The sequence below is a fragment of the Misgurnus anguillicaudatus genome, chromosome 9 (genome assembly GCF_027580225.2).
Source record: "Misgurnus anguillicaudatus chromosome 9, ASM2758022v2, whole genome shotgun sequence".
Classification (NCBI taxonomy): Eukaryota; Metazoa; Chordata; class Actinopteri; order Cypriniformes; family Cobitidae; genus Misgurnus; species Misgurnus anguillicaudatus.
The window spans coordinates 4,678,836-4,702,327 of record NC_073345.2 but is presented as its reverse complement, the minus strand read 5'-3'; the positions used below and the strand labels follow the sequence as shown (position 1 = coordinate 4,702,327).

At 37.3% G+C, this 23,492-nt stretch overlaps 1 protein-coding gene across 3 annotated transcripts in view; it reads right to left on the bottom strand.

The window, feature by feature from the left end:
* The window catches only part of gabra1 (gamma-aminobutyric acid type A receptor subunit alpha1), a 41,864-nt gene extending 19,121 nt beyond the window's left edge, over positions 1 to 22,743 (bottom strand). The window contains exons 1-8 of one of the 3 annotated variants that reach the window (XM_055180322.2): positions 21,999 to 22,743; positions 19,871 to 19,969; positions 17,510 to 17,616; positions 14,011 to 14,078; positions 11,878 to 12,098; positions 9,124 to 9,206; positions 8,564 to 8,707; positions 7,656 to 7,808 (exon numbers count right to left, since the gene is read on the bottom strand). In XM_055180322.2, coding sequence (XP_055036297.1) covers positions 7,656 to 7,808; positions 8,564 to 8,707; positions 9,124 to 9,206; positions 11,878 to 12,098; positions 14,011 to 14,078; positions 17,510 to 17,616; positions 19,871 to 19,950 — 856 coding nt within the window. In that variant the 5' untranslated portion in view covers positions 19,951 to 19,969; positions 21,999 to 22,743. Of the gene's footprint in view, positions 1 to 7,655; positions 7,809 to 8,563; positions 8,708 to 9,123; positions 9,207 to 11,877; positions 12,099 to 14,010; positions 14,079 to 17,509; positions 17,617 to 19,870; positions 19,970 to 20,667; positions 21,203 to 21,327; positions 21,667 to 21,998 lie in introns of those variants that run through there. The other 2 variants (XM_055180323.2, XM_055180324.2) reach the window with 2 other exon arrangements.
* Between the last annotated feature and the right edge of the window lie 749 nt (positions 22,744 to 23,492).

The window sequence follows — 23,492 nt, the reverse complement described above, 5'->3', positions numbered from 1 at the left end:
GGGCTGGATGGTAAATAACTTAACCATGTGAGGGCCGGATAACTTTTTCAAATCTTAGGGTGCTGATAATTATGTTAATATTAACTAAAAAAACTACAAATTTAGCAGGAAAGCTAGAAAAACACACTGAAAACTAAATTTCATATGTCTAAATTTCATAAGAAACAGTAACATACTCATACTGTACAATAAATCATATACACACAATTTTGCGGGCCCTATTTTAACGATCTAAGCGCATTGTCTAAAGCGCACAGCGCAACGTGTAAATGGGCGTGTCCGAATCCACTTTTGCTAATTTAACGACGGGAAAAATGGTTTGTGCGCTGAGCGCATGGTCGAAAAGGGTTGGTCCTATTTTAATGGGAGTATTTTGGCGTAACGTGCAGTAAACCAATGAGAGTCTCAGCTCTCATCCCCTTTAAAAGCAAGTTGCGCTGGCGCTATGTCTAATCCCTGTTTAGATGACGGACTTTGTAAACTGAAAAACTAAGTGGAGGAAGAAGATCCCCAGTTTAAGATTAATGTTAAATAATTGTGTTGTTTTTCACTTGTATTGAAATTGTTATATTTTTATTAAAACCTTTAAAACCCGTTTTCTTTTAGTCATGGAAGTAAAAAAGCAGGCTTGTAATTGCTTTAAATGTATGGCTATCCAATATCATCAAAAAATAATTTACAAGTATGTAAGAAAAGGTTTGCACTCTAAAAATACTTTATTTGTAACAAACAGGAGATAAAGAATTTACAAACGACTCTATGCGCGTTTCAGCACTTTGGACAGCGTTTTTTTAGCAAAGAGTTTTTTTTTAAGCATTACTTAAAATGTTACTCATCTCACCATATCCGCAGGTACAGAGTCATCATATAATAAATCCGTGAGGTAGCATTTAAAAAAACATTTAAAAACAGATGCATTTGTTTAAAGCAAAGCATTTATTTACTTACCAGGCTGCAGGTGAAGCAACTCTTTTTGCGCCTTCTAACGTCTCATAATTAGTCCTCATTTATGTCCAAGAGATTCAATAATAATCTTTTACATTCAATCCTTTAATCTTTCATATTTAAAAGCATTTTTGTGCTGCTGCGCATTCATGTACGTGATAAGCAAACCCGCGTTGTTGTCCCGTTTATAGGACCATATTACTAATGCGCTCTTTAAATAACATAAAACACATTGCGCCATTGACTTTAGACTTTAGACCAGGTTTTTGTTGGTCAATGCCGTAGTCTATTTTAGTTGCCTCAAAATAGCAACGCGCCAACAATGCGCCTGAACACACCTCGATTTCAGATCAGAACGCCCATGGGCGCAAAAGGGGGCGCAAATGCATTTGCTATTTAAACAACGCGGCGCTAAACGTGAAAATTAGGGTGGAAACTAGCGAAAGACACTTGCGTCGCGCATTGCGCCGGGTGTAAGATAGAGCCCTATATCTGTAAAAACTCATTGGTCTTAGGTTAAAAAGCCTTCATTTAATTCCCTTTGTATGGAACCTTAACATAATTATAGCTTATGCTTATAAATTATCCTCTCTGTATTGCCAAATAATGCCAAAATCATTCATCAATCATGAATGGTTCTTTTTGGAATATTGTAATGAGAGCAGTCATTTAGCAATAAAAATGCTTAATTTGTAAAGTATTACAGTACCTAAGACAGTCTGATGTAATAATACACAGGCATTACATTCTTTGACCACCGGATCAACATAATCAGTTTTGGGCAGTTGCTACTCTTATTTCTAGACGTTTGTGTGTGAGTCCTGACCAGCCATGACATTTAAAATACATTTTTTTAAACTAATCCATTTTAAACCATTGGGGATTATGGCAGAAACTGATTCAGGGCAGTTTCATACACGGTATGCGGCTGTCGCTTTCTTTCTGCGTCTGCCACGAAGAGCCATGCACGGGGAAATTACAGAATATTTGGGTGCACGAGGACCGAATAAGGTCCGTCTACAGAGCACCTGTGAAACTGTCCGTGTTTTCACGCTTTCCGCATGTCTCCTATTTAAACTAAACACATGCGACTGCCACATTCTGCTTGAAAAGGTTTTTAAAATATGTACTTAATTAGGGGTGGGCGATAAACCGGCACACATGATTAACCGGTAGAAATTTGTCAACCGGTAGAGATTTTGGACTATCGTCTCTATCGAGTTCACGCGCCCACGTCACGCTCCTGTGCGCATGGTCACAACGTTTGTACACGTATTTAAGCACCGCAGTTTTAAAACAAGTTATTTTAAGCCATTGAAACACAAACAACAGATCTATATGTGTGCGCTCTTTCTGTGTGTGAGGAGTGCGCAAGTCGCGCAACCGCTGCTCATTAAGCTCGTGAGCTTTTTTTTTTTTTGCCGCTTTATTGGCCCTAAATAGATATGCGTCATTCAAATTCCCGTCTTTGCAAGTATCCTCATAAACACGACCATTTAGGGCTGAAGAGAAAGTGAATGGCTAAAAGCATAAAAGTGTATATTGGATCCAGTCTTAAAGGGGAAGTTACCTAATTTTGCTCCTGTCTGTCACTCATGTTTATCAAACAGCATTAAGAGAAAATCTCTCATTGCTCTTGACTAAATCACTTTTCTACCTTAAATAAAAATTATATATACATATATACATACATAATTATTTAATTATCATTCCTTTATCATTGACTGTTTATCTTCAGAGAGCTTTGTTTTGTTTGTTTTATTTTCTTTTTATGCTTGCATAAGGTTTTTGTGAGAATTATGAAAATTCTATGGCATTAAAGATTTGAATAACATAAAACCTTATTAAAAGAAAAAGAAAACTGTACCGTGATACATATCGTTATCATGATATAAAATTAATCCTATCGTGATAGAAGATTTTGGTCATATCGCCCACCCCTATACGTAATATATAATAATAAATCATCATGCGGATTTGACATCTTTGTGGGCCGTGTTCGGCCCGCGAGCTTAGTGTTTGACTGCACTAATCCATCTTTTATAGCTCTAAAAATCTTTACTCATGTTATATATTAATCCTAATTAATAAGCAATGCTAACGCAAACACTTATTATGTGCAATGACTGTTGTAAGCAGAAAATGTCAACTTGACAACTCTATTTTTAACTCCTATGACTACAAATATCAATAATCATTAAGAAAAGGCACAGCCATATTACACAGAGCCACTAAGTAGTTTACAAAAATGGAGATTAACCAATGATATGCTTATTTCAGTTGTCACTCAGTTTAAACTCCACAAAGCATTAAGGTGAGCGTTTCTGTGGCATCGCAGTGGTGGAAATTTAGTAGTCTCCTTTGGGTCGTATCTGAGGAAAGTAACGAACAACCTAGAAGGTCGAGTTAGAGCATATGTTGGAACAAAAACAAAACAAGAAATGCTAACTCACGATTTTGTTTTCGCAGTAAGAAAACCCACTACTGTGCTTTACAAACAATGGTTGTGCTGGACAGTTTGTTTTACAAAGAACCGGTTTACCAGTACATTCTTATACTGACGTCATTTATGGCTAATTCCATTATCCCAGCTGATGAAAATACATTCACCATCAAATAAATCATATGTGAGTGCAATTGGCTGATTTATATTTTATTTTATATAAGCATCATCATCATCATCTTTGATAAGTTTCTTACATTGACAGTTTGCAACTAAAGTACCTACTACAGACTGTACCAAAGTGCATGCTTTACTTCTAAAAAATATAGAAGTCATTAATCACTTTTAAAGATAAATGTAATGAAATGAATGCAATAAAATAGGTGATATTTAATAAATGATGTTGGTGTGTACACTTAACAATAAATAGCAAAAGCTTTGGTAGATCTAAAGTGTTTATATGCTAATGTACTGTAATGATGCACCATGAATTTATGCACTAAATTGAGTCTTGTAAAATGACTGAATAATTCTTAAGATGATCAGTACCTTTTATCAACATCTTCCACACAACAGGGGGGAAATTAGGAAAGAGAGAATAATGACATTGCAACAAAATAAAAGTAAATTTTAGGTGTACTCTGTAACACTGTTAGGGAAAAGCAGCCTGCGGTGTTAATAATGAATTTCGCAATTTTGTTCACTACTGGAAATTATGCACATCACTATACACATTCAAGTAAAAGTTAAAAAAGCTAGGAGGCAATTTTGTTGGATTTTGCTGTGTACAGTTTGTTCCACCAATGTTTATTCAAACTAAATGTAAGAATATCTTTGCTGTTTGGTGTTTCAGCATTTTAAGCAAATCCTAAACAAAGCAGTCACTCAATTTACTTTATAAAAAATGGCTATTCTCATGCACCAAATAAAGGGTTAATTAAAACCATGCATTCCATGATCTGAAAGGCTTCTACAATTATCATAAAGATAAAACGCCTGAAGGACGCCGAATGCCAGCTGTTTCTTCAGCTGAGCGCTTTGGTTGCTGTGATACTTCTGCTTTGTTTATCAGTCGTTGTATGATGCGTCGGTTGGTTGTTGTGATATTTGTCTTGCTCCTCCTCCACTATGATTGGATGGCCATGTGAGAACTCACATTGAATATTTGTTAAATCTCGGCACTCAGCGCTGAGCGCAGAAAAAACACTGCGTTTCGGCTTTCAACGTGGAAGAAAATGCTAGCTGTTGGCTTTTTTGAAAAACAGCAAACATATGAAAACATACGCCGGCCGCGGGCGTAAAAGCTTTGGTGTGCACGCCCCCTAAATTCTAGCTGTCTCTTGAGCCATTCAGCTGTTTCCCCGTCTCTCCCCATTTATGACATTACAATAAGCCAACAGTTCTGTGACTCTACAATGTTATCCTGCTCCCGAGACCTTTATTGAGGCAATATGAGCCTTATTACTGATCTAATGTACTTCCAAAAGCCCAGGTGTATCGAGTAATACTTTCAGCACAATATATGGCTCTACACTTCTTTGATAGAGATCCTCCGATGAACCCATAATACTGGTCATCATTTTTCTTTAATGTCACACTTTTGTCACATCACTGACTTCTCACCAGCATAATTCACAATATCCACATTGTGTCTTGTTATATGATCAACTTATGGCTCTGCAGGGCTGTTTGTCAGTATGTTGTGAAATCTTTTCGTCCCTGGAATACTACTCTATCTCAAGAGATTTACACCATTGTGCCTTAATCATGAAATGCTACACACATATCATGCTGCCCTACAACAGCCAAGTACCATTATTTAGTTGACAATCTTTTAAATGCATCGTAATGCACTGTATTATGGCCAACAATTACACTGTAATATATATTAAGGCTTACTGGCATGGGGGTAAACAGACATTAGCCCCCTATGTAAGATTATGTCCTGTTTTATGTTTCTTTGAAAGGAATGTCAGATACGAAAACCCATTCTCGAAATTCAACCTCTGCTTTCAACCCAAACAGTGAGTAATGAACACACGCACTGCAAGCTCCGAACACAAACACACATACAGCGCAGTGGGCAGCAATAAGGGAAGTTAACTTTTACATTACACTGAGTGGCATCTATGCTAATATCAGTTTGTTTTGTCTCATCCTTGGGTTCCCAAGGAAACCTCAGACCAACAAATCCAGCGCCACTTCTGCTTGATGCACATCCTTGTGCTGCCCAACTAATCACTTCAATCATAGCCTGACAGTAGACTTGATCACCCAAAGGCAATAGGAATAATAGCAATCTATTTGCCCGCTGCGTGTAAATTTCCAGCTAGGTTATAGCTGCCTCTACTGCATCTCTACTTCATTTCAAAACATCCTTCATTTGACATTTGACACAAAAACGGACCTGACCATTTTAAACATATACATTGAGGAAAATAAGTCTTTGAACACCCTGCTATTTTGCAAGTTTTCCCACTTAGAAATCATGGAGGGGGCTGAAATCGTTATCGTAGGTGCATGTCCACTTTAAGAGACATAATCTAAAAAAAATCGTAATAAATTTTTAACTATTTATTAGTATGATACAGCTGCAAATAAGTATTTGAACACCTGTCTATCAGCTAGAATTCTGACCCTCAAAGACCTGTTAGTCTGCCTTTAAAATGTCCACCTCCACTCCATTTATTATCCTAAATTAGATGCACCTGTTTGAGGTCGTTAGCTGCATAAAGACACCTGTCCACCCCATACAATCAGTAAGAATCCAACTACTAACATGGCCAAGACCAAAGAGCTGTCCAAAGACACTAGAGACAAAATTGTACACCTCCACAAGGCTAGAAAAGGCTACAGGGAAATTGTCATACAGCTTGGTGAAAAAAGGTCCACTGTTGGAGCAATCATTAGAAAATAGAAGAAGCTAAATATGACTGTCAATCTCCCTCGGAATGGGGCTCCATGCAAGATCTCACCTCGTGGGGTCTCAATGATCCTGAGAAAGGTGAGAAATCAGCCCAGAACTACACGCAAGGAGCTGGTCAATGACCTGAAAAGAGCTGGAACCACTGTTTCCAAAGTTACTGTTGGTAATACACTAAGACGTCATGGTTTGAAATCATGCATGGCACGGAAGGTTCCCCTGCTTAAACCAGCACATGTTCAGGCCTGTCTTAAGTTTGCCAATGACCATTTGGATGATCCAGAAGAGTCATGGAGAAAGTTATGTGGTCAGATGAGACCAAAATAGAACTTTTTGTTCATAATTCCACAAAACGTGTTTGGAGGAAGAAGAATGATGAGTACCATCCCAAGAACACCATCCCTACTGTAAAGCATGGGGGTGATAGCATCATGCTTTGGAGGTGTTTTTCTGCACATGGGACAGGGCGACTGCACTGTATTTATGAGAGGATGACTGGGGCCATGTATTGTGAGATTTTGGGGAACAACCTCCTTCCCTCAGTTAGAGCATTGAAGATGGGTCAAGGATGGGTCTTCCAACATAACCAAGGAGTGGCTCTGTAAGAAGCATATGAAGGTTCTGGCGTGGCCTAGCCAGTCTCCAGACCTAAACCCAATAGAGAATCTTTGGAGGGAAAATATTTGGACTGATCTAGAGAAGATCTGTGTGGAGGAGTGGGCCAAAATCCCTCCTGCAGTGTGTGCAAACCTGGTGAAAAACTACAGGAAACGTTTGACCTCTGTAATTGCAAACAAAGGCTACTGTACCAAATATTAACATTGACTTTCTCAGGTGTTCAAATACTTGTTTGCAGCTGTATCATACAAATAAATAGTTAAAAAATCATACATTGTGATTTCTGGATTATTTTTGATTATGTCTCTCACAGACCCCTCCATGATTTCTAAGTGGGATAAATAGCAGGGTGTTCAAATACTTATTTTCCTCACTGTATAAATTCAGACATCATTATTAAAGCTTAATTTTTCAACCAAAAAGCCCATCTCTGTTTAAAACATTCTTCAGTTGCTTGGCATGCGCCATAAAATAGGACACGACAATGTTATTGTATACGTTATCTATAATCTATCTACTGTATCAAGCGTGAGTCAAACAATTGTGTGTTTTACAGTATGTAGACTGCTTCATATTGGTCACCAATTGGTTTCCACTTCAACACTTCAGTTAGCATGCTGTATTGGTACGTAGCTGACTATTTGTTGACAGCTCACTAGGTTTTATATATGAACTGTTGTTGTGATGTAAAAAGCTTATTGATTGGATAACAATGAGGGTACTCACCAAACACAGTTCTGGCAGGGACAGATTCTCTGTTTAGCCAGAAGGACACCTGGGAGAGAATCACTGTCATAATACATGGCAAATACGTCTGGATGACGAAGTATCCGATCTTCCTCTTGAGGTGGAAATGTGTTGTCATGACAACATACTCTCCTAAAAGTGTGGAGAAAGAGATGTGAGTGGGAAGGCTTTAAAGAAAATGCCACATTCATTTATGCATGTTTCATTTGGCATATATAGTTATATTGTTCTGACATATGTCCTACACATAGACAATTATATATAATGCTATTTTGCACCCAAATTCCATATAGGAAAAGATTTACATCTGACATGGTTTTAATTTGTATGTTTTCTTTTAAAAGGCATTGATTTTGGAGCACTGGCTCATTTGGAATGCAGTTTCTATCCTTAAATAAATCAAAATGAGATTCTTCAGATGTTTCTGCAATGTTTATTTTAAATGTTTTGAAATGGTTTATTAGACTTTTCTATGCAAATATGACATTTTTAGATAATGCCCTTTTTATAATTCTCAGCATGTACAAAACATGCAGAAATAGTAACTAATTATAATTAATGTACTGTATGATTTTAGCTAAATTAATTAGACTACAGCAGAATGGGCTCAAAATGTTTGAGACGATGGCAAAAATGCTTAAAATAAATAAATATAAAACTTAAGATACTTCTAACACTACTAAGCTACCACCTTTAAAACTCTAGTTGTTCAATAAACAAGGTTAACCATGCTTGCATCGATCGGCCAATTAAATATGTAATACTATGGTGCAATATTGTAATTTGCATATTCTCCTTTGAAATGATCAAATCTGGGCCATGCTACTTTGCATAAACTTGCTATAACACACTAACAGTAATTGTGATGTGAGCTTCAAGAAACGCACCTGTACTAGATAGTACCACACCCGAGTCTACAGTCTGTCCCATCAAATCATACTGGTTGAGTCGGGAGCCATCGTCAGCCACCACCACAGACTGCGCTGCCCCTCGTGTCCACACGTACACCACTTCAGCCCTTGTGTAGGCATCTGGTGGCATCAAACAAAGCACAAAATCAAGCCTCACGTGTGCTGAAGTCATACAATTGCACTTAAACTGTCAGTATGGGCAGTATACTGCGGTAGATCCTTAAGCACACAAGGAGATGCAGCAGACGCTGAAATATTTAGAGCCTCGTGGCTTCAAGTCATTCGGGTTATTTTTTATTCATATTTCTTTTCCCCCTCATTCTTCCTTCGGCGGAGACGCAGCTGTTCTTTCTTTTCGAGGATTACTCGATCTGGCTAAATCTGGTCCAGCTGGATGTGTGGGTTTGGGTTGTGTGATGTGCTGTGCTGTGTCAGAGGTGATCTCTGTGCTCTGACAACCTAAAAGCTACTAAGTAAAGAAAGCTTGGGCGGGATCTGTGGTCGCATAGAAAAACTGAAAAGGTTGCTTTACTTACAGCTGCCAAATTTGAGAGGGCAAGCATGGGCGTCCATCGGGAAGTCCTCTAAGTGCATGGGGCATTCAGCTCGGACTGTAAGCCTAAATTAAACAGAAGAAAATACCATATTTAAAACTGTTTGACTAATTAAAACGGCATCCAGGCTTTCTTTTTGAAAACGAATGGGGTGAGTGGTGTAAAGCATGCAACAATAAAAATATATGAACTACTAACTAGCTAAATTTTTAAGGTTTGACAATAATCAGTGCTGAGTCCTGCTATAAACTTAACCCTGCGTGGTTTAAATGTTTGAACAATGAAAAACATTTCTTAGACATTTTAATTTAAAAGTAATCAAATGTAATCAGTTAGATGTATAAAGTAATTGAAAGGGTTACACTACTTATTATATTTTAAATAGGGTAACTTGGAATCTGTAACCTTTTACATTTCCAAAGTAAACTTCCAAACACTGTTGCTCCAAACACAACTTGCCACAATAGAAGAGGATGTGCTGTTACAGGTGTGTGTACAAACTTTTACCCTGGCAGTAAGTATCAAAATGCTGTGTTATAGGGGTTTAATAGATTAGTTGTCCAGTTTGGAGTCATAATGTGAAACAGATTTTGTAGTGATGCTAGAATTTTATTTTTAAATAATTTTGGTTTGCATTCACAAGTTCCAAAAATATAAATAAAAATAATTACTATATATATACATGTATAGTAACCTCTCTATGGGGTGGTTTCCCAGACAGGGCTTATTCTAGTCCCAGACTAAAATGCATATTTGAGCTGCCTTAACTCTTTACCGCCAGCGTTTTTTTTTTTTAAAGTTGCCAGCCAGAATTTAGGGCTGTCACCATTAGTCCGTTCTTTTTGAGGAGTTAAAAAATCCTTGAGTACATGCCGAGTACTCCTTATAGCGGAGATGCGGTTTTGATGAAATAAACTAGAAAATGACAACATTATCAGAAGCATCTCTCTCTCGTTCGGTCACACCGTGCATGTGGATCAACTCCTGCATGAAGGCAAGAATGTGCATCCAAATTTGGGAAGTTAGGAGAGGATTTACAGCAAGTTTTCAAAATCATGGTAATCAAACAAGGTTGTAATGATAATGTAATTTTAAACGATAATACTAACTGTCAGGACATTTTATCTTGGTTAACCGTAAAACTGGTAATCGTCCCATCCCTACTGTTTAATAGACATAATAGCGGTATTGCGGAAATACTCGTCAATGGCAGGGAACCATTTTTTCTTAATTGACGAGTTAACTCGTCGATGGCGGGGAAAGAGTTAATTCAAAAACACCTTTTACTTAACATATATCAGTGCCATTGTTTTGTCTCAAGATGCACACCAGTATTGTTTTTTGTAAGGTATGTCTATGAAAAACGACTTAAATGTCTTAATATAACCAAGGCCTAGTCCTGGATTACTGCCCCTAAATGTTTAATTATCACATACTGTAGTTTTATCTAAAATTATTTTTATTGAATTCTCTGCAAAACCAACTATACTCTTATATGTACAGTTACTGTAACATAAAAGCATATGATCATGCCACACACACTTGATCCAGAAATATTTTAAATGACTCAATAGTCTCCACTAGGGCTGTAACCATTTATCGCATGTCCCATTAAAAATGCCTGTCTGAAATTGATTCAGTGTTTCATTCACAGCTTGTGCGTGTCCTACGGCTCTGGGATCAGTAGGAAGTCCTTATCAATCTAAAATCATTATGGGTCGGAGTAGTTTATAACGTGCATTTTAAAAAGCAACACTCGTTAAACAAAATCATTCAACATATTCTTTATTATCATGAAAATACCTGAAACTATTTGAAGAACAGCGATATAAATATTCCTGTAGACATTTCCTGGAATAGCGTTTGTAATGCTGCTACTTCTGTGGCACAAAGGGTGTTTGTGCACGAGAGCGCCCCCTGGCTTTTGGATGCGCCAGGATTTCACCGTAATTCATTAAAATTCATTGAGAAAACGCGCATTTGCACGGTAAAGTCATACACAAACTCTCTAAAGTTAATGTCATCTGCTACAGGATCTTATACCATTATTCACTTCTGTTGACACAAATATGAACTTCTATCTTCTATCCTAATCTTCTAATAAGCTCACTATAGTAATGCTTTATAGCTTTGCTTTCCTGACCTGTATGTTAGACGCCATAGAGGTTTGTAATTTATGGCACAGCTGTTCAAATACAAACTTACACTAGAAGTGTTCATCTGCTCTTCTCTCTGCACTCAATCATCCACTGAGTGCCAATGAGCAAAGAGGACAACATTTAAATTGGAAACTCATTTACTGTATGCATTTGGCAGAAGTTTCCTCTAAAAGCAACATAAGAGTTACTTTCTTTACTTTACTCTAGTACGTGTGCTCTCTGGGATCAAACCAATGATGTTTGCACTGCTAAATCAATGCTCTACCAGTTTATGTACAGGAACAACACACACATTTAAAGAAAGACTGCAGTGAAAAACAGCTATACTGGATTAAATAAAGATAACACATCTTATGGAAAGAATTCAAACACACATTCTCAGACCAATACCTCACCAATACAAGAGAACAAAGAAAGTAAATGAGGTCTACTTATAGACCTCAGCTAGGAGACTATGGGTAATGAAGTGCACTAAAATATGGCGATGCAGTCTGAATAGGATTGTGGGAAATGTAGTATAAATGAATAAGAAAAAAAACAGATCTAATTCATAGAAATAGTATAGAAATGTCTTTACCTCATGGTGTAGAGCAGAGTGCCCTCTTCTGTGATCCGCAGGAGTTTGTTGGGCATGGTCATATTATGGGCCACTGACTTCTTGCCGTTGTGAAAAAATGTGTCGGGGGTCCATATTTTGCTGGCCATCAGGTTGTTAAGACGAAGCACAGCCATGGGACCTTTGAACTTTAACCTCTCATCCTTCCAGCTCTGTCTGAAGAACACATCTATGGTGTACTCCTGCACAACCAACGACACTATTGTCAACCTTCTGCTTTCGAGTGTGAGTTAATGTAGTTAAAAAAAATCACATTTCACATTACAGTATGTCCACACCACCGCTGGCAAGAGTGTCAAAATGGCCAGACATCATTCATTTTCAATGTCTGCTGGCGGAGAGCTGCGATGACCAGCGGCAGGACATGGATGGGGTGGGCATCGAGAAGAGTTGAACTCAGGCCAAGTATATGGTAATGAGCTATGACATGGTTTGGCGGAAAACACTGGTAAACCTAAGAACAATGTCCTGTAAACTTGGTTTGGCCACATTAGTTTCCAAGCAAAATGGAGGAGAAACATCTCCACACAACACACAATTGGCTTTTAATTGGTTTATTTCATTAGCCAACGTAACTATAATTGTTAAGTTCTTTCCGTCGATCGTTTTCTTACCTTCACATTAAAATTTTCATAAGCGTAACTTATACCATATTTGTGGTCAGTCTGCACAAGGTCAACATGATTGTTTCCTTTGTGGGCCCTTTAAATAAAGTTTACCAGACCAAGCATTAGATCGTCTAATGGACAGCATTGTTGACAGGGCATTTAGAGCGTTTTTTGACTCTCTCGCCAGCGGCGGTGTGAACTATACCTGTAGTAATATCAACAGTAATAACTTGTCATTGTAATGAAATGCCAAATGTTTTAAATAAGCTACTTGCTATTTTTATTTTGTTAACAAAAACTGTGTATTCCAATAGTTAAAGAGTAGCTCTCGTTGTTATTTAAGTTCAGCCGCAGTCGTGAAGAAGAGCTGAGAGCTTGTTGAAGCAACGGTGGCCATAATACGCAGCATGAATCATTCTAACAACTACTGATTTTCAAAGCTGTGAGCATTTGCATTTGTTCATGTTCACATGATCTTTTATCTTGACACAGTGGGTAGAGATGCGACACCATGTTTTAAGTGGGACACACTATCTGAATGTAAGGTTGAGCAGGGCCAAACAAAAGCTCTTTATTGGCAACTACTGTAGAGTTTTTTAGATGCAGAATTTGATTTGTTACAGAAAAATTAATGATCATATATAGAAGAAATGTAGTTATGCATCATACTTGGTTGGTTAAAAGTATAGTGTGTAATTTATGTGCTGACATGGTTAGAAAATAGAATAAAAAAAGAGAAATTTAAAACAGCTCTTTCCACATCGTGCAATGATTGGAAAACTTATGCAAATTCACACCATTGACTAAGCCGTTGCTGATATATCAAGCTGTTGGGGATGCTCAGACAAACAGAATATTGGTTTGCTGGCAGCCCAGTTTTTACATTGTTTTTGGAGTGATTAATCTCTGAATGACATACGCTGAGTCTGAAATCATGTACTGTGACAGTATGTCAATATTAGGGTTTTTTTTCATCCCCTGGAGAGTCTGCCACCTTTGGCTTAACTTACTACTTTACTGTATACGTTACATTATTACTATGCTTGTTTTTCTATGCTTTTCATACATCTATTAATGTAAAGCTGCTTTGAAACAATTAACTATTGTGAAAAGCGCTATATAAATAAAATTGAATTGAATTATGTACTGAATTAGATGAAGTACCTACTGCTTTATTGTTAAAACAGCTCTATATACTGTAGTATATGTGAATGCAGTATTAATACAATGAAATATACATACTGACAAAGCCATGTATACATTATCAACTGACCCGAATGTTCTTTGACCTATATTCAAACAATTATTATGCAACAAATGTATTATGCATTGTAACAAGTACAATTAAATCACGAGGAATGCTTCTTCACATTTAAATAATTGTCAATTTCAAGCTTGCATTGTATTCATGTTAAACATGTGAATTACTTTTACATAAAACAGAGAAAACAGGTGACATTTAAAGAAGTTTAAAAATGTGTTTTACCATGTCATGGTCTGACACCGGCCCAATGCTCGTCACAAAAATATCAGTCTTGACTTCTGTTACGCGCTCTGTCGAAGCAAAAAATGAATACTTTGAGTGTCAGTCAGTGCTTGTCATTGGCTTAAACAAGCCTTTCATCCAAGAAGTTTAATCAAGGTAATCAACTCATATCATGAAAATGCTTTAATTGGGTCCCCAGTGTTTCTATCAACCTAGAAAATGTAAAAAAAAAAGATCAACCCAGTAACTTGGTTTTGTTAAACTTTTCTCTGCGAGCATGTGAAAAAACAGGTCATTAAAATGTGGCTCCCCTTGTGATGTCAGAAGGGGATCTTAATATAATAATACTGCCCCTTAATCTGCACTATCCAATTTAGTGCAGAGAGAAAAAGAGTGAAAATGATTGACAGCACAATTGAGTTTCAATTTCAACAAACCACCATTATGGTGATCAGTGTTTGTGTTCAATCAGCTCATTTGCATTTAAAGGGACACACCCAAAAACGACACATTTTTGCTCACATCTATAAAGTGGCCATTTTCACATGCTGTAATAATTCATATATGGGGTATTTTGAGCTAAAACTTCACATACACATTTAAAAAAAGGTGTCATAAAAAGTTCCCTTTAAAAAAGATGCTAATAAAATTGATAAACGTTTTTGTTTTATTACAAATTTCTGTGATAACATTTCTTTATTTTTCTGTTTAATAGCCTGTGTGGTATGTTAATACATTGGGTTAATTCCTTTGACATTCTGTAAAATAGCATGGAAGGTTTGTTGTCTCTGTAAACAATTTAATTCCTTTACTTTCCCTGCACCTCACATACGGCATGAGATCCTCCTAAAAACTGATCAACATCCTGGTGTACCTTAAGTTTTATGACATCACTATATTGTTTTTATTGTAAGTGTTTTCTTTACTCATGCAGAAACTGTTTCTGTGCAGAACAGAATGCTGATTGACGTTGAAATTGTTAGTCAACATCGCATGCTGTTTTAGACATGATGTCATTTTGTAAGCACTAATGTAATGTGCGTAAAAGACACAAGAAAAATTACAAATTATACATGGGTTTGCCCACTGAAAGAATCATGCAGTTCCGTTCAAAACCAATTTAGGTCATATGTTGAATGATCTGCATTAATGTGGAAAACAATGTTCACATGATGTTTTTTGCCCGGCGGGCCTTGTTCATAAATAAACCTGCTCCCTACATCAGCCTTTATGATATGCATTGCCTTGATTTTTAACCGACAGTACATACATCTGGCATTGGCCAATACATGTAATGGAGCAATTAGCCGATTTGTTGGTGACATTTGAATGAATTGCAACATACAACAATACATAGTTTAATTCCTAGTTGAATAGTAATAATATGACCTTTAGTTCCTATGCAGGTATGTAAAAAATATCAACAAATTGAATCACAGATATACAAACAGTTCACTAAAGAAAGGTTAAGTGACGGCTGTTTCTCTTATTTACTAAAGATGAAAGAGGCCATGTACTATTATTATTTTTGCTTGCTTGTTTTGTCATAATCAAGACTTAATTTCTCGTGATCTCAACATACCAGAAATTGTTTTCTTGTGATCACAACTAAATTTTCTGGTAATCTCAAGATAAAAAAAAGTGGTTTCGTTATCCTGACATATTCCAAATCCCATAGCGTAATTTCCTGTCGCCAAATGTGTAACTAATAATTGTCAATGGACTTAAAGGTGCAGTGTGTAAATCTTAGCAGCATCTAGTGGTGAGCTTGCGAATTGCAACTAACAGCTCAGTCCACTGCTCACCCCTCGCTTTTGAAACACATAGAGAAGCTACGGTAGCCGCCACCAGACAAACATGTCATCGTTGGAGAGAACTTAGTAAAAAAGTTGTCTGTTAAGGGCTTCTGTAGAAACATGGTGGCACAAAATGGTGACTTCCGCGTAAGGGGACCCTCGGTGTATGTAGATAAAAACGTTTCATTCTAAGGTAATAAAAACATAACGGTTCATTATTTAAAGATCTTTATACATTCCTGATAATATAGTTTCGTATATTATTTTGCATTTCTGTCAAGAGATCCTCCTAAAAATTACACACTGCACCTTTAATAAATAAAGTTGGACGGTTGATGTTCGTGGATTTAGGGACCAGCTCTAAAGTAACAATGTACACGTTTCTTCAATAGCATTAACGGTTTATTTGAATAAATATCTAAAAAGTGTGCATTATAGCTGACAACCACATGGACACAGTTCAGATGGTTTTGTGTCTGTTTGTTGAATATAAGTCATTTCATTTAAATGCTGTTAAAAGTAGAAATGTGTATATTAAGGTGTAACTTTAGAGATGATCCCTAAATTCACAACTATCAAATTGTCAAATACTGACACATCTTTTTCAGCGTAAGCGAATCCCTGATCCAAGTAATTTGTTCATCCATGTTAATTTTGTTAAATATGCTTTTGCCGTCTACAAATAAAACAACACGTTCTATCGATTACACATAAGCTTTCAATACATCACAAAAATACAACTTTTGTAATGTACCTTTTGTTATCCCGAGATGATGAGAAAATTAAGTCAAGATCACGAGAAAACAACTTTTGTTATCTCAAGATCACAGGAAATGCAACATGATCTCACAAAGTTCCGTGGCATAGTCACGGAATTTTGTGCTCATTTTTCTGTGGCATTCACACGGATCTCCGCATTTTTCCGTGGCCCTGCTACGGACTGTCTTTTTCCGTGGCATTCTCACAGATTGGTTACTCATCTGTTTTTTCCTATTTTCAAACCATTTTCGCTTCGGTTTAGGGTTAGATTTGGTGTTTGCGTTAGTATGTCACGTTAACTATTGGTTTATACTATTTTTTCTGATTAATTCTTTTATATTTTCTAAACTTTAAACAATTGTCGCCTGGCGTTGGGGTTAGAGTTGGGTTTGGGTAGGGATGTCATTTCATGTAAATCTAACCCTAAACCGAAGTGAAAATGGTAAGAAAATAGGAAAAAACAGTTGAGTAACCAATCCGTGAGAATGCCACGGAAAAAGACGGTCCGTAGCAGGGCCACGGAAAAATGCGGAGATCCGTGAGAATGCCACAGAAAAATGAGCACAAAATTCCGTGACTATGCCACGGAAATTCGTGAGATCAGGTTGGGAAATGAATTTATCATCACAAGAAAACGAGCACGCAAAAATAACAATAGTACACAACTTCTATCTTCTTCCATACTTATTAGCATCAAAAGTTAATCCGAAAGGCCGTAACCCAAGACAACCTGGGGCTGAGTCTCCAATCAGCACACATGCATAACAACATTATAATGGATTTTAACGTAGTTATGAGAGATTTATAAGAGAGATTTATTTTCCTAATGTGAGAAACTGAAAGAGGGTGCACAACATTTATTTGAAGATGTAAGCTCAATGCAAATCTTCCACAGGGCTGAAAACTAGGACACAGCAAATCCTTAGAGAAACTTCTGTTCCTACCTCCAAGACCGGGCCTTAGACGGTTGTCATAGCCATCGAGGAGGCTGTCCAGAATCCTGGTGAAAACCGTGGTGTTGTCTTTCTGCTCATCTGTATTCTGATTAGAGCTGACAATTCAAAACATCAGAGGCTTTAATCACAACCTGACAAAAGCAACAGCGAAGTGTGGCAAGAACAACACGTAAAATCAATGCAACGCATTGCATGTTTAAAGAGACTATGCGATATAATGGCCCACAAATCTGTTTTAGTACCAAAGGAGATATACACAACAATGATGCATTAGTAATTAGTTAATACACACCTTTAGATGCAAATAACCATGTAAATATTCTAAACCAAATGAAAACACAATATCGGCTCAGAAATATTTCACCCCAAAGATAACAAACAAAAGAAGGGTTATATAAAATGCTATTCATAAACAACGGCTTGGAAAGATGGATGCCACTTTCTTCTACAAAAAACAATAAGCACCATTCATGCATAAATGTTTCCTTTTCTGGTAATCATTGGCATTCTTTTCCCCCCAGCAGGTAATGAACCAAAAGTGTGATTGTGGACAGAATAAACACTTGGTGCTTGGCATGAAAACAGATTTCAAGGAGAGGATGAGGTCATCGTGATTAGTTAGCGGATGGGGGTGTTTTCAAATAACCAAAGATGCGAAAAACCACAAATGAGAGAGACATCACATGGCACAAAATGTGAGTTATTCTTGCTTTCGGGTATCTCATATCTAGCCTGTTATTACATACAACTTCACAATCTATGAATCTTCCTCTAAACCAACACGGGCAGATGAAAACTATTGATTGAAAGCAGCTGACTAGACGCCACAATTGTCAGATGATATATGTCCTCGGCACCATAAACATGGATGTACTAATTTCAGGCTGTCTTTGCAATTCCAGGCAATCGTTTTATTGTTTGTTTCTATCCACAAAACACACAGTTCTTTTCTCAAATTCATTTTAAACTCTAAAACATTCTTATCTTCAAACTCAAACAACTCAGTTACTCGAATAAAATCAAATTTGTAATAAAGCATTCCATTCGAAAAAAAAATAAACAAATCAAAGCGTTTTGATACGTCTGTTGAATTTCAATATTTAACAACAAACTGACGCAAATACCACCAGAAGAAAAATAAAATGAGAATACTTCCACCCTTCCCCCATCTGCACCGAGAGACATACGCGCACATGCACATACACCCCACAAGCGACACAGAAAAGGGGTCATGAGAGGAAAATCTAGTCTCATATATTACGCATGCATGCCAGTGCAACACTCACAGCACGCCGGAAATGTCAGCCTGACCCAAAATTACATCTCCACCAATAAAAAACAGGAGGATGCTAACACATGCCGCCCAAGCTCAGAGACATTTCATTTAAGAATTAACATCTCAACAGCCACGCATTATAATGGTATAATGGTAAGGATGCACGTTGAAAGATGCATAACATACTGAAAAATACATGCTCTATAAACAGCACACAGATCCCCATTAAACATTGTACACCAACCCCATCTACAGGTCATCTGAACAATGCTGTCCAGCATGGTGGTACCATAGGGGTTTTTGCTGTCACGCAGCACAGCATACAAACCAGACCTAATATGCTTATGACGTTGTCTAGTCTTGTTATAAAACATCCATGAGAACGTGTTTCTGGGTTTTTTTTATGATTCTCAATAGTCTAAACTCAGGTTTAAAGCAGGCAACACATGCCTGCTTGTAATTATGCAGTAACCAAAGTATTGGTCAAATTATTGTCGTACAAAATCAAAATGAATATCTTTCTGAACAGCTCTACATATGATAACCAGTAGTTCCTAAAATTATAATGTAGACATTGCATTATATGCAAATCTATGGCTCAGTAATGATCAAACTCAACAGTGCATATTATTACAACTCAAACAATGAATTTAAATGAAAACAGAATCAGATTAAGAAAGAAGTATTGTATTTAAAGACACATTTTTTCTTGGACAAATACAAAATGCCCTGAAAATCCTTATAATTGCAATTGCAAACCCCTTTTAATCCACAATATTAAAAGTACAATATTCATTAGCAAGACTGTGTGTATGTGCGTGTGTGCGTACGTGTGTGTAAAGTTTACAATAACTCAAAAAACCTAATAAAGCTTAATTTGCTTTAAAGTCTGACCTTAAGAGGTTCTGATGTTAGTTATAACAAATATTTTTTTTATTAAAGACCTCCATGTCACCCTACATATTAAAATGAATATTATCTAGATCATACAGATAATGTTTATAAAGAGAAAACGTGTCAATCATTCTAAGATCTGGTTGAAATATTTAGCAACTTCAGGTGCATAAACATACCTTTTTCCAGCTAGTACATTAGTCACCAGTAAACAGGCCCAAATCCAGAGCCAGGCTGGTTCTCTTCCACCCCACATCATTCCGGAAATGATGAATCCACTAAAAAGAAGAAAACAGTGGTTAAGGCTTTTTTGTGAATGTATGTGTGTGCTTATTTAGACAAATAATATTTCAGACAAATCTGAACGAACAGATAAGGTTTGCTTCAAATTTGAGACTTCAGAGCTAAAAGTTTTTCCCGTGGAACTAACTATTTAGAATAATGGTAAAGTCTGGGTGAAAATATGTAGGAAGAAAATGGATATTAATAAACTAACACAGTTGTGAGAATATATTCATACGCCACTCTAACTGACATAAAAACATATTGTGTTTGTATTATTACATTCGTTTGTATTAATTTAAACATCTTAATTCTGTTCTATATTAATTTTACTCTTAACACACAAGGTGAGCATTACAGTTCAATCACAGTTAAGCACAATTCACATTCAATGTCTGTCTATGTGAAATGCGTAACTTTAGATGCATTAGCATGACATTGATATTGTTACCTGATCTGTTGATTCACAACAGTGTAATCAGAGAACTACTACACATGTACACACCTACAGTATACATAAACATAAAAGCAGAACCCTGGCACAATTATGGACTACATTTAACATCTATTAAATGAGCATATAGCAACACAAGTATACGCATTTTCATCATCCGCGAAATGAATATGAAATTTCATGTTATTTTTATCAAATGATGGTCGCGTGAATATACAAAGCATCACAATACCGACTTACCTCCTTTATGATACTATTTTGCGCCAATATAACGCTGTGCAACAGAGTGTTTAGGAAAGCAACAACAATAAACGCGAATCTTGCTTTGGCTCAGTCGTGTAGTTGGCGTTAACGCATTAACGCAAACCATTACGCACGCAATCTGCGATATAATCCTTCACGAAACATCGTCAAAATAATTCTAATCTCCGTGCAAAAACGTGACCACTCGCCGGTAAACTCTCGATGGTGTCCAGCTTCAGACTTGCCGAGATATAGGCAACTGTGTATGGGCAAATTTCCCTTACTTCCCTATTGTGCAGTTTATAACGGCTATATTTGTTGAGTTACGGTACGTAAGCGAATTAACCGAATGGTTTGTCTTACGGTATATGAATCCCGCACGCCTCGGGTTTGTTCCTAAACATGTGCAGTAATTCAGTTGGAGTAATTACGCAAACGGTGCACTGTCATCTCCAAGTTTAGCCTCCGGCAAAACATCACAGCAGCAATCATGTATGCCACAGTCATCATGCATTACGCGCACCTTCACCGTCAGTGTAAGCTATAAAACGATACAAAGTTATTCATAATACATTTAAGCTGTTCGGTTTCCCAATATTTAAAATATCTAAAACACAAACATGAATCTATCTATGCGCTTACAGCGTCAATCCTTACCGTCAAACTTTTGCAAATGTCTTTAATGCTCGGTTGCGAGAAAAATATGCTCTGTGCTGAATTTGAGCTCGAGGCTGCCGCTGATGATGATGCTGAGCGCGCGCAACTCTCGCGCACTCTTCATCGAAACTCTTCCCAGTTTACAGCAAATTGGTCACCCACCGACCACGAATCCTTTAAAAAAACAAAACGCTAATACTGCGTCGGAATCAAGCGTTACTCTTGGCGAACAATCGTGCTGTGCCACTGGATAAACCGGATGGAAATAAGATCACTTCAGTATATGGCGATTGTATTATGGAATTGAAGGTGGTTCCAATCTCTCATCGCAAGACCAATCCGCCCCATTTTATATGCAGCATAATTTAACTTGCGCTGCTGTCGACTTAATCTCTTTTTAGTGGCTGAAAATGAAATCCTCTTACATTTTTTACCCGGATCTCGTTTCTTTCCCGCTTTCCTTTATTGTGTCGGGCTGCGTTTGATGATTTGCAATGCACACCGCATCGTAACCATCACAGTTAACATTCTATTAAATATGACAGCAACATTGTTGAGCGTTACCTCGCAAAAAGCATGTCATTGACGCATGCAACAATCTACATAACACATTGCAATGCATGCGCATGCATATATCCAAATAAAGTGAGTGACATGCATTCATCTCTCACCAAGAAATCCCGACGACTCGAGTCCTTTCCAAAATCACCTTGAAGCAGTCTTTACAAAGCCCTCTTCCCACTGAGTCACCGCCTGGAATATTGCACAGCTATTTTTTGCAATCAAAGGCTTAAGAAAGATCCGCAGTCCTTACAGCGCATCTGCAGAACAGCTTTAACGATTCCGTACGTTTTTCTGATCATTTACGCAGCGCGAGGACACAAACTAAATGCCGGAGGGTCTTTTAACGTGACATTAATGATGGAAATAGCGCAGCTCTGTGAAATCATTGCCGATATTAGAGGCCATGATCGTCGATTGCTGCGTGTCAGGAGTCAGAGAGCGTTGCTGGGACAGATCTGACACATTAGGATTGGTTTGATACAATCCGCTGAGTCTTCGTGTGCATGCACCCATGTGCGCTTTAGTGCATGCGTGAGATTGAATAATAAATGACGGGAACGGCAATGAGTAGGCTACTGGCGCGTTCGCGTCAGTAGAGTTTAACTTTAACCTGATGCAATGAGAGCAACAGCTGCAACACCAAGTTTCACTCCGCGCCTATGGATCTATATTGCCTTGTTTCTTATGTTCACCCAGTTTCCATTCTGCAAGTGGATGCCGACAAATACCTGGTAAAAAGAAGTCGGATCTCGCGCAACGCTGCACGTTTCGCACGTGACTAAGCAGACATGTGCATCAGGAATGTTTTTATTTGCCTATTCTGATAGTCTGTCTCAGCATCTCTAGTACAGAACACTTTGTACCTTTCGTCTTATCAGTAACTCATAAAGGATTCATATAAATGGAGTGACATTCATTTAAACGCATTATTTGTATGACATTCCCTTTCGTTTCAGCACCACGGACTGCAGACATTTCTTGTAGCAAACACGTGCACTTGGGAATTATAAAAAAAAGTCAGAAGCAAAATATTTTTCATTCATGCATGAGGACATTTTCATATTCCTAATCTAATTACATGCATGTTTAGTTAACAATGCTGTACGAAAACTGTGGTCTGTCCTTTCAGAATGAGCATGAGAGAAAATGCGTATCGTGGTCATGATGTTACTACAAAACTAAACGTGTGGTATGTGGTCATGTGCACTTTTCCCTGTTCTTTAAGCTAATGGCTACACACCCTAATGACAGGCACTTGCCATTTAATAGTATTATCTGACAAGCTTTTCAGCAAAGATACTGTATAAGAAAATACAAATCAACTTATAAAACAGCAATAATGTTAAAAATAACCTACATAAATAGCTATATTCATTGTTTTGGCAAATAAATGTTAATTGGCTTCTGTTGTATACTTACTGTGAGTTTATAGTCATCAAATCAAAATAGTATGTACTATAAACACAGATTATCAGCAGTCTGAGACCCATCTATGTTTAGAAGCTGACATCAATGATCTGACACCACAGCATGCTGCCTCAAAAGATTACAGAACAACTCAATGGTGAAATATTAGATAAAGTATTATTTGGTTTTTGGAA